Genomic DNA, 12,012 nt, shown 5'->3' with positions numbered 1-12,012 from the left:
ATGTTGGTCGAACCTCTACTCAGCTTCTGAACATTTTACCATTAGAGAATGAGCATGCGTTTATAATAACAGGTGTTATTATACACATCTGCCATGTGTCCAGAATGGCAGAGAGTCAGATTTTACCTTGCTTGCCGGCAAACAGATGAGCCTGCAAAACTTCCTGGTGCCATAGACTTTTGGGTCTGAGATGAGGGACAGTTTTTTACTCACAACAATAGCAGTAGCCAGAGTATCGTATCAGCATTTGTGTCATAAGAGAGGAACTCTGAGCTTAAAGAGCCTGAATATCTTATTATCTTATTGTACTGGACAGTAAGCATGCCTGCTGTTTGCTCTGGGGAGAGACACTATCTCTGTGGAAATATCCTTGTAAAGATAGTCTGGAACAAAGTCAATGTCTCTGCTTGCAAGATGTGCAGAACATGAGACCCATAGAGAATTGTTTTTCTACACTAGGTTGACCCTGTAAGATTGGGATAAACTTGACTGAGAAGTCCTGATTGGTAGGGATCAGTTACAGTTCTGCTGATTGACCACAAAGGGTGTTGGCAGCAAGCTAAGGGGTCAGCAGTCTTCATAATTTTGTGTGAGCAATAATGTAATAGGCCACATATCCTGCTTAGTTCTACTCATGTCTGCAATAGATAGGATAGATATGTTTTTGTGGTACAGACAGTTATTATGATGCCACTTTTTTGCATATTTACTTAAAAGTGGGCAGAAGCAAAGTATCACATGTGCTTAGATTAAGAAGAATTTAGCTACTGCTGTTGCTTTGGTTAATCATCAGAGGAAATATGCAGTCCTTATTTGCTTGGTTTATAAACTATGACTATATCTTTAAAAAGCATTAAAATTAGCCAGTTTAAGTGTAACTGTCTTTGTTTCAGTGGTATAGCTCACTGTTTTAAAAAAATGTTATTTTAACTGGTGTATAAAAATGTAAATAATTTGTGTAAAGATTTTTAAATGTGATAATCCTGTTAAACTTGTATTTCATTCTGATGATATATCTGTGGCTTCTTAGCCATTTTGGTATATTCTTGGAAGGAAAAGTGGTTACTAGGCTAGCACTATACACTGTCTTGAAAGTGGAAGCTCCAGGGTGCTGTTTAAAACTTATCACCTTCGAATTTTAGCATTGAAGTCACCTTAAAGATCAGATCCAGTGGTTTTCAATCAGGGGCATATATGAGAATCACTTGTGGAGCTTTGTTCTATCCCAGACATACTGAATCTGAATTTTCAGAAGGGGGGTTCAGAAATAGTATTTTACTTAAGTTCTGCACGTGATTCTGATACCCACTAGTGGTTAGTAACCACAATCTGTCCAGCTGTCTTATTTTAGAGATGAGAAACTGAGGCCTAAGAAGTTTATACGCAATACTCTGTCCTCCTGATACTCCAAAGTCCCAGAAATCTTTCCACAACATTGCTCTGTATACAACACTGTGGAGAGGCAATGCACAGACAGAGATTAGGTTAAACATCCAGAAAATGGGCCAAATTGAGTCCAAAATGCTCACTGTAACCAGAATTTGATAAACATTTTTGTTTTCTAGCCCAGGCTGGAGCACAATGGTATGACCATAGCTCACCATAGCCTCAACCTGCTAGGCTCACCCAGTCCTCCTGCCTTATCTTCTTGAGTAGCAAGGACTGCAGGTGCATGCCACTGCATCCGGCTAACTTTTTTAGTTTTTGTAGAGACAGAGTCTTGCCATGTTGGCCAGGCTGGTCTCGAAATCCAGGGCTCAAGTGATCCTCCCAACCTTGGCCTCTCAAAGTACTAGGATTACAGGCATGAGCCACCTCACCCAGCTCGTTTTGATGATTTAAAGCAAATACTGTCTATTGATAGTTTATCGTTATGCAAAATCTAAATATCCTATTATTCTTTAGTAATTTAACTTTTGAACTGAAGTAAATGTGATGTTTTTCATTCATTCATTTAGTGGGCATTCCTCCAAGTAGACCAACGCCTTCAGACATGGCCATTGTTATGTATACTAGTGGTTCTACTGGCCGACCTAAGGGAGTGATGATGCATCATAGCAATTTGATAGCTGGAATGACAGGCCAGTGTGAAAGAATACCTGGACTGGGGTAAGATAATTCTTTAACTTTCTTCTTAGAAATCAGAGTTCATGTTCAGCATCCTCTAAACTCAATCTATATTAAAATGATAAAGTTCTTGGTATTTCTAACTTCAAATGCCTTTTCAAGAATGGTTAAAATATTTCTCTTATTTTGTTTTAGACCAAAGGACACATATATTGGCTACTTGCCTTTGGCTCATGTGCTAGAACTGACAGCAGAGATATCTTGCTTTACCTATGGCTGCAGGATTGGATATTCTTCTCCGCTTACACTCTCTGACCAGGTGACAAACTTTTCAGTATATTGGCATGATCATATGATCCTGCATAGTTTGGCTGAGAACATATTACTAGGACTCGAGATATTTTAATTCAGCTAAAGCTTTCTCCTTGACCTCAAAATAGCTTCCATGAACAATATGTAGCTATAGGAGATTACCCTGTAGATTTGTTAGCATTGCTTTAGCTATATATTTTAAAATTATTTCTTTTTTCTTTTCTTTTGCTCTGTCACCCAGACTGGAGTGCAATGATATGATCTTGGCTCACTGTAACCTTTGCCTCTCGGGTTCAAGCGATTCTCCTGCCTCAGCCTCTGGAGTAGCTGGGATTGCAGGTGCCCGCCACCATGCCCTGCTATTTTTTTTGTATTTTTAGTAGAGATGGGGTTTCGCCATGTTGGCCAGGCTAGTCTCGAACTCCTGACCTCCAGTGATCTGTCCGCCTCAGCCTCCCAAAGTGCTGGGATTACAGGTGTGAGCCACTGTGCCCAACCTTAAAATTATTTAAAAATGAATAATTACTTTTATCTTTTTCTACTAGATTTTTACTCTTGAGAACTACGATAGAGAATATAAATACAATGAGCCTTTTTGACACACTACCCATGAGCATTGGTGGGTTTCTGGGAGGAGATATGTTAGGGTCTTGGCCCAGTTTTCCCGAGATTTTTCTAGAGCAGTACCGTCTGATACAGTAGCCACTAGGCAAATATTTAAATAAAAATTAAGGGCCGGGCGCGGTGGCTCATGCCTATAATCCCAGCACTTTGGGAGGCCGAGGCAGGTGGATCACAAGGTCAGGAGATTGAGGCCATCCTGGCTAACATGGTGAAACCCTGTCTCTACTAAAAAAATACAAAAGAATTAGCTGGGTGAGGTGGCGGGCGCCTGTAGTCCCAGCTACTCGGGAGGCTGAGGCAGGAGAATGGCGTGAACCTGGGAGGTGGAGCTTGCAGTGAGCCAAGATCACGCCACTGCACTCCAGCCTGGGCGACAGAGCGAGACTCTGTCTCAAAAAAAAAAAAAAAAAATTAAGTAAAATTGAAAAAATTTTTTTTATTTGCTTTAGCCACATTTCAAGCTCTCAATAGCTACGTGTGACCAATGGCTACCATATTAGGCAGCAAAGATAAAGAATATTTTTATCATCACAGAAAGTTCTATTGGTAGGGGCTGAGGCATCTCCAAAGGTAGTCTCAGCTCACCATACTAAGTTAGGATTCTTCCTTCTCTCTGTAGTTCATAGCAGAAATCCCAACAATGGGTGGGGCTAACTCATATATGTTATACCCATTTGAAATTACACACCTAATACTATTGTCCACAGTTCTGTTTTATGTCTTCTTTGGAATAGTTGCTGTAGAAAAGCTTCAACCAGGCTTAGGGAAAAAAAAAAAAAAAAGAGCCACTAAAGAAGCTGTGGGGTTCTGGATGCTGAAAGATAAAGCAAGTATAGGTAGGAATGACTTGTCTATACGTGGCTCTGCTCCTCCAACACTGGGGGCCCAGCTGTTGTTTTTCAGATCGCCCCCCACCAGGCAATGCTGCCTTTTGTTTGAGAGTCTCCATGGAGTGTGTAGTTGGTAAGATACGTCCTCAGTGTTCACAGTTAGAAATTGTAATACTTTATTTGTAGAAATACCATTTTAGGGAGAGGCTAGATAGGTTGTATACTATTAAAACAAAAAAAAGTTAAATAGTTTTTTTTGGACTTGAGATTCCAATCACCTTTGTGTTTTTTTTTTTTTGATATATGACTTAAAGTGCACAAATATTAAGTGTACTGCTTGATGAGATTTAATAAGCATATACACATATAGACCTCTGTGATCATCACCGTCTAGATTAGGAAAACAAAGAACATTTTCAGCACCCGTCAATGTCCCTTGTGTCCCCTCCTGGTCATTACCACATTGGATTCTCTTTGAAGGAAGAATCCAGCCTTCTTTTAAAGTGGCTTTTTCTGTAAGAAAGCATTCTGTTCCAAACAACTCCTAGCTTTGTACTTTAAGAAACACAATCTTTGTATGACAAGGTGCTGCTGTGTTTGACTATACCACTCAGCTATAAATTCACACTTAAAATCTGCTAGAATAGTAATGGTATGAATAAATACACTATCCGATTGATAGCAGAACTTGACCTGGTGAAATCAAAGTAGACCTATCAATAAGACTAAGGCTTAAACTCTAAAACAAATTTAGTAAAATCTCTGATCATTATGTTTTGTTGTCATGGGTTTTTCTTATGCTCAGAGACATTATCAAAATGTAGAAAACATTTCAGTAAACTTTGAGTATAATTTTTTTTTCCCTTTGTGAATTTGGAAGCCAGGACTAGCCGCTCTTTGATTTTTCACTGCCTTTCTGAGAAAAATAGCCTCAGTGTGGGAAAGGAGGGACAGTTGGAGTCTGTTGCTGGTCTGACTTAATTCTTGCTGTCTCTTAGGCTAAGCTAGTACATTAGAAGCCTGTTCAGTAAAATTCACACCTACTTTTTAAATGAACTTTACTGTAAAGACTCTCAATCTTACTAGGAATCTAAAACACAGGAACTTGCTTCACATAGGAAATCAGAAGGATGCAGGAGACTAGAAGCACCACATTTGGAGCCAACTGATGATAGCAATATTGTCATAACCAGGATTACTATGATCACAAGAAGACAAAATAAGTGATAAAATTACTAAGAGTAAAAAAACCAAAGAAGGGCTTCTTGTGGCTTCTGCTATCCTGGAACTGCTCTCTGTAGCAAGAACTGGTCAATAGCATGCAGAGGGCAACTCCGACCTGAAGGACATGAGAGCCCATTTTGTCTCTGCAGAGCAGCCCTCCTGTGTGTGGTGTACATGGTTTCTGTGTAGGTTTCCACTTGCAAATGTGCACATCCTTGCACATACGTAAAATGAGTTATTTTATCTCCTTTATCCATATTAAAGAAAAGTAGGAGAAAGGCAACTTAGTTCTATCGGGAGAACCATCCTCTATATGGCCATTTATGCACATTTATGTGTATCTCTACTTTGTCCCTGGCAGTGTTCTCTGTATCTTACCAACTAGAATATTACCAAATTAGAGTTTCAGTATGATGTTAATTGATGTTCATAGTGGTGTCTTCAAGATGTGGCTTTGCCTATTGTTAATCAAAGAAAGTTAAAATCAACTTCAATTTTGTTTTAGTGTTATATCTGTCTTAATCAAGTTTTTTTGAAAATGTAGTAATAGTCTGTGCTATATTTGATAGTATGTTATTAATAAGAATGTTTGATTCATCACAATATCATTCTCTTGTTATCCTGGATCAAGGTTTCTCCTTTAAGGAAGGTGAAATATGCTAGAAGCAGTTATCTGTAGCACTAAAATACTTACATTTGAGACTTGTAGGTTATGATAGTTGTTAACAGATAATCACAGAGCAATAAAAGCTCAAATTCCAAGTGTAACTTCTGTATTTGTTATTAATACTTGAATTACAACATGTTTTAAGGTTGGTTTTCCTGATCATATTTATTTTTTCTTTAATATAGTCCAGCAAAATTAAAAAAGGAAGCAAAGGAGACTGTACTGTACTGAAGCCCACACTTATGGCTGCTGTTCCGGTGAGTACAGAATATGAATATGAACATAAGAGGATCGTTTATATAATTTATTGATCGTACTTGGACCTTTTAAAAAGTAATACTCTTAGATATGTCTACATTTTAAAATAATTTTACCTTGTTGAAATCACAGCAAATGTGTTCATTAAAATCTTAGGTACCATACTAGGGAAGACAAAATGGCAAGATTTTGAAATGCACGCCTGTTTGAGTTTGCTGATACATGAAAATTAGGTGATGAAAATGACCTAGTTCAGGTTACCTACTGTGAGAATTGGTCAGACCATTTTAAGGTAGAATATATTCTAAAGATCATCTTGTTTAATCTCTTAATTAAAAAAGTGAGGAAACTTTAGGCCATCCTAGGGAGCTGAAGAATCGTATACAAGGTCAAGGATCTAAGCCCTCCCAACTCTCTTGTGGTGATTAAGTAAACTGAAAATTGGAGAGAGCTCCCAAAGGAAAAAAGTTTAATTCTATATATTCGGAATCTTCATGTGAAATACTGCCTTAAAAAAAAAATGTTACATTTTATAGCCTTGTAATGATGAATTTTGAAACATTTAACACCATGTTTCAGATTTGTGTAATCAAATATGTTCTAGCTTTTTTTATGCTTCAGAAACCTCAGAAAGACTATGTATCACTACTGCTTATATTATGATCAGACTTGAAATCTTACCCCAATATCTTTCACAGAATTACTTTTGTGTATGGAAACTCTGAGATTAGATAAGAAAGTGTTCAGTCCAAGTTGTTCTGAGAATTACAGATGGAAGATACTTTATGGTCCTTTTAGCTTCTAATTGCAAAATTACCAAATAACAAAGAAGTAGAATAGGTCAGAGAAGACTTTGCCTTTTTATTTAGAGGTTCTGTGTAATTCATAAAGTTTTCAAACAGAAAGAAGAGGCATCTGACTAAAACCATAAAAAAGTTGCTAATAATAGCTAATGCAGTGCTTCCTATGTGCTAGGTAGGCACTGTGCAAAATGCCTTAGATAAATTATCTCACTTAATTCTAAGACTGCAAGGTGGGCCCTGTTACTCTATCTTATAAAGAAGGAAAGTTGCCCCAAAGCCACACAGCTCATAGGTGATGGAATCAAAGTTTGAACTCTACCAATCTGATACTGGTGGAGTATCAGTCTATCAGTCTTCTTAACCACTATGGCTGTCTATTTAGGACTGTTTCACATTCAGAATTCCCTAGCAAACCTTATCAGATAACATAGGAAGAGGTAAGGGCTGAGGTGTTAAAGAAGTAATCTCCGATTTTAGGCCTGAAGGATAAGCACAGTTAGCACATAGGCTGCTTATCCTCTAATTGCCCATTGTCCATTCTTCCCTGCTTTACTTTGTGTCTTGAGGGGCTATGTTCTGTGCACGAATTACCAGTGCGTCCTTGCCTTATGACTTCTGGTTGGGATCGGCCAATTGGAGGGCCTCATGAGAGATCAGAGGGCAGAAAGAGAGAGAGTCTGCACACTTATTACCTTTGCTCCTTTCCTGCTGGGCTGCAAATTTTAGCAGTTGTCAGGAGACCCTGTTGGATAGTCTCCTTCCCGTTGGTTGTAACCAGGTCTTTCCCATGGCTAGAGTCCTCATCCAGGTTCCAACGACACTTGTCTTATGTCTTGCGGCCTTGAGATAGTAATGTTCTCCTATGTTGCTAGTCCATTGGCACCTCATCAAATATTATTGGGTTTCCTTTTTAGCCCCTCCTGTTTCTCCAGAAATAGGCCATTTAAAAAAAAAAAACTCTTTTTATTGAGAATTATTTTTGGTGGAGTCTGTTTTTTGAGTTTGTTTCTTTCCTGGGTCAGAATGAAAGATTGATTGAATACTATAACATTCACAATGAAAATTCAGAATAAGTCACTACTTATCAGCTGTGGCTCCATTGAACATCATGTAATGTTAGGTTGAGATAAAGGGTGACTTAATGTGCTAACAATAAACTCTGCCAACGTGTTACAACTGTATTATGTTCCTTACTCATCAAGGCCTTGCTGATGTCTATGATTAGTATCCAGTGCTGGAAGGAGCAGTAGACATGGTTCTCACACATCTGTCTCATTCCCAAGCCCCTGCCCCCTCTCCCCTCCCCACCCCCGTTTTTTTTTTAAGATCTCATATGCTTTTTAAGAAAGATGGATATAGGATGTTCAAGTCCTGCTAGGGAATGATTGGGGATTCTGTCACAGATGTAGAGAAATATTTCAGTTATATAATAGTGATTCCTTTTGTGGAAATGGAGAAAACAATATTGTACCATGTTTGAGTGCTATGGTAACCTTTTTTTTTTTTTTTAGTATTTATTGATCATTCTTGGGTGTTTCTCGGAGAGGGGGATTTGGCAGGGTCATAGGACAATAGTGGAGGGAAGGTCAGCAGATAAACATGTGAACAAAGGTCTGTGGTTTTCCTAGGCAGAGGGCCCTGCCGCCTTCCGCAGTGTTTGTGTCCCTGGGTACTTGAGATTAGGGAGTGGTGATGACTCTTAAGGAGCATGCTGCCTTCAAGCATCTGTTTAACAAAGCACATCTTGCACCACCCTTAATCCATTTAACCCTTAGTGGACACAGCACATGTTTCAGAGAGCACGGGGTTGGGGGTAAGGTTATAGATTAACAGCATCCCAAGGCAGAATTTTTCTTAGTACAGAACAAAATGGAGTCTCCTATGTCTACTTCTCTCTACAAAGACACAGAAACAATCTGATCTCTCTTTCTTTTCCCCACATTTCCCCCTTTTCTATTTGACAAAACCGCCATCGTCATCATGGCCTGTTCTCAATGAGCTATTGGGTACACCTCCCAGATGGGGTGGCGGCCGGGCAGAGGGGCTCCTCACCTCCCAGACGGGGCGGCCGGGCAGAGGTGCCCCCCCTCCCACCTCCTGGATGGGGCGGTGGCCGGACGGGGGCTGCCCCCCACCTCCCAGACGGGGCAGCTGGCCGGGCGGGGGCTGCCCCCCACCTCCCGGATGGGGCGGCTGGCCAGGCGGGGGCTGCCCCCCACCTCCCGGGCGGGGCGGCTGGCTGGGTGGGGGCTGCCCCCCACCTCCCGGGTGGGGCGGCTGGCCAGGCGGAGGGGCTCCTCACTTCTCAGACGGGGAGGCCGGTCAGAGACGCTCCTCATCTCCGAGACAGGGCAGCGGCAGGGCAGAGACACTCCTCAGTTCCCAGACGGGGTCACGGCCGGGCAGAGGCGCTCTTCACATCTCAGACGGGGCGGCGGGGCAGAGGCGCTCCCCACATCCCAGAGGATGGGCGGCTGGGCAGAGACGCTCCTCACTTCCTAGACGGGATGACGGCCGGGAAGAGGCGCTCCTCACTTCCCAGACTGGGCGGCCAGGCAGAGGGGCTCCTCACATCCCAGATGATGGGCAGCCAGGCAGAGACACTCCTCACTTCCTAGACGGGGTGGCGGCCGAGCAGAGGCTGCAATCTCGGCACTTTGGGGGGCCAAGGCAGGCGGCTGGGAGGTGGAGGTTGTAGCGAGCCGAGATCGCGCCACTGCACTCCAGCCTGGGCAACACTGAGCACTGAGTGAGCGAGACTCCATCTGCAATCCTGGCACCTCGGGAGGCCGAGGCTGGCAGATCACTCGCGGTCAGGAGCTGGAGACCAGCCTGGCCAGCATGGCGAAACCCCGTCTCCACCAAAAAATACGAAAACCAGTCAGGCGTGGCGGTGCGCACCTGCAATCCCAGGCACTCGGCAGGCTGAGGCAGGAGAATCAGGCAGGGAGGTTGCAGTGAGTTGAGATGGCGGCAGTACAGTCCAGCCTCGGCTCGGCATCAGAGGGAGACCGTGCAAAGGGGAAGGGAGAGGGAGAGGGAGAGGAGGGAGAGGAGGGAGAGGAGGGAGAGGGAGAGGGAGAGCTTTTTTTTTTTTTTTGAGACGGAGTCTTGCTCTGTCACCCAGGCTAGAGTGCAGTGGTGTGATGTCGGCTCACTGCAACCTCCATCTCCCGGGTTCAAGCGATTCTCCTGCCTCAGCCTCCCTAGTAGCTGGGATTATAGGCGCCTGCCACCACGCCCGGCTAATTTTTGTATTTTTAGTAGAGACGGGGTTTCACCATCTTGGCCAGGCTGATCTCGAACTCCTGACCTTGCAATCCACCCGCCTCAGCCTCCCAAAGTGCTGGAATTACAGGCGTGAGCCACCATGCCCAGCCTGTGGTAACCTTTTTAAGGGGTGGTTCTGCTGTCTTCATTTGTGAGTGGCTCTATTCTAATATTGAAAGAACTGCCCATTAAGTTATTCATTATAGCATACCTTAATTTGTACTGATAATTGATATTTTAAGTATTTGGAAACACGTATTTATAAACAGATGTGCTTTATGTAATAATTCTTAATTTGTGGTAAATAATTTCAAGAAAACATCATTTAGTGGTAGTCTGGGCTGTTTGCTGTTTATTTTTTGTTTGTTTGTTTTGTATTAACCTTCGAGTTGGTATATCTTAAACCTGGTCCTACCTCCAGTTTTCCAAGTTTGTGTGAGCAAGAATTGTGTTCTTTGCTTCTGTTAAAATGTAATAGAAATGCTTAAACTATAGATACTTAGGATTTTAAGAAACTAATGCTTTCTGCCATGCTGTAAGAAGGTCACAAAGTTGTAGTAAAAAAAGAGAAAAGCATCATGAATAGATTCAACATAGTCAGGTATTTTGGTACTGTTTGAGAATAAGTGAATATATTGTAACAGAGATTAATTTTTTTTTTTTCTGTGACAGCTGAGTGAATTCTCTAAACTCGAGCTAACATTTCTTAAAAATTTAGATTAACTTGGCTGGGCACGGTGGCTCACGCCTGTAATCCCAGCACTTTGGGAGGCCGAGGTGGCGGATCACGAAGTCAGGAGATCGAGACCAGCCTGGCTAACACATGGAAACCTTGTCTCTACTAAAAATACAAAAAATTAGCCGGGTGTGGTGGCAGGCGCCTGTAGTCCCAGCTACTGGGGAGGCTGAGGCAGGAGAATGGGATGAACCCAGGAGGTGGAGCTTGCAGTGAGCCGAGATCCCGCCACTGCACTCCAGCCTGGGCAACAGAGTGAGACTCCGTCTCAAAAAAAAAAAAAAATTTAGATTAACTTAATGTATAGAACTGAAGAAACCCCTATATCTGTCCTTAGTCTTTTTGAAGTAGTGAACAAGTAGTCAGTGAAATTAATTACATAATTAAAGAAACAAATATGTCCATTATGCTAAAGACTTTTACCCAAGATATTGCAAGTAAGGTATCTTCAACTAAAGACTGTCTCCATTCTTTTCAGATTATTGAATATTTTGTTTAACTTTCAGGAAATCATGGATAGAATTTATAAGAATGTTATGAGCAAAGTCCAAGAGATGAATTATATTCAGAAAACTCTGTTCAAGATAGGGTATGATTACAAATTGGAACAGATCAAAAAGGGATATGATGCACCTCTTTGCAATCTGTAAGTACATTTCATAGGCTCTGTGGTTTGAGCCTTTAAATTTTTTTATGGTTTTAAATCCAGAAGATGAATAAATAAATGGCAAGTTAATTCATTTGAATATCACCACCATGATCATAAGGTTGAAATTCTCTTTTCTGCTAAGTCTTATTGTTTATACAGCAAGCAGAGGACTCTGATCTTGGCAATTTAACAAATTTTAATAATTGAGTGTATATTTAAGATTTATTTATAAAATTTAGTCTCATGAAGAAAAACTAAAATAGACTTTTGAATCAAGACACTTGAGCTTAAAAAATGTCATTTCTAACTAAAAAAAGTGATCTTCATTGCATGAAGGTTTCTGATTTATTGTATTCATAAAATAGTGTAGTAAGTATTTGAATATAAGTGTTACTTTAAATGTGATGCTGAGGAGTGGGGATGGGGAAGCATTTTTTATTGGAAGTGAGATAAGATAGGTGATTAAATGTTCCAAAGATAATTAAAAATTTTTTTCCTCTGACATCTGTTTTCTTTCATTTACTTGTGTCAGCATAGTTTCCCGATGCTACACATTATCTTTCTTCATTTTT

The 12,012-nt window shown here is 41.1% G+C and overlaps 1 protein-coding gene across 29 annotated transcripts in view; it reads left to right on the top strand.

Moving 5' to 3' along the window:
* The window catches only part of ACSL4 (acyl-CoA synthetase long chain family member 4), a 94,894-nt gene that overhangs the window by 55,393 nt on the left and 27,489 nt on the right, over window positions 1-12,012 (top strand). For all 29 annotated transcript variants that reach the window (XR_010154805.1, XR_010154804.1, XM_054676676.2 and 26 more), the window contains 4 exons: window positions 1,959-2,109; window positions 2,263-2,386; window positions 5,910-5,981; window positions 11,298-11,437. Coding sequence is in view for 27 of the 29 variants with exons in the window: in XM_054676676.2 (XP_054532651.1) it covers window positions 1,959-2,109; window positions 2,263-2,386; window positions 5,910-5,981; window positions 11,298-11,437 (487 nt within the window). In the remaining 2 variants the exon portion in view is untranslated. The remainder of the gene's footprint in view (window positions 1-1,958; window positions 2,110-2,262; window positions 2,387-5,909; window positions 5,982-11,297; window positions 11,438-12,012) is intronic.

The sequence above is a fragment of the Pan troglodytes genome, chromosome X (genome assembly GCF_028858775.2).
Source record: "Pan troglodytes isolate AG18354 chromosome X, NHGRI_mPanTro3-v2.0_pri, whole genome shotgun sequence".
Lineage (NCBI taxonomy): Eukaryota > Metazoa > Chordata > Mammalia > Primates > Hominidae > Pan > Pan troglodytes.
Note: the sequence above shows the minus strand (reverse complement) of the source record. Positions and strands in the feature narration are given on the sequence as shown.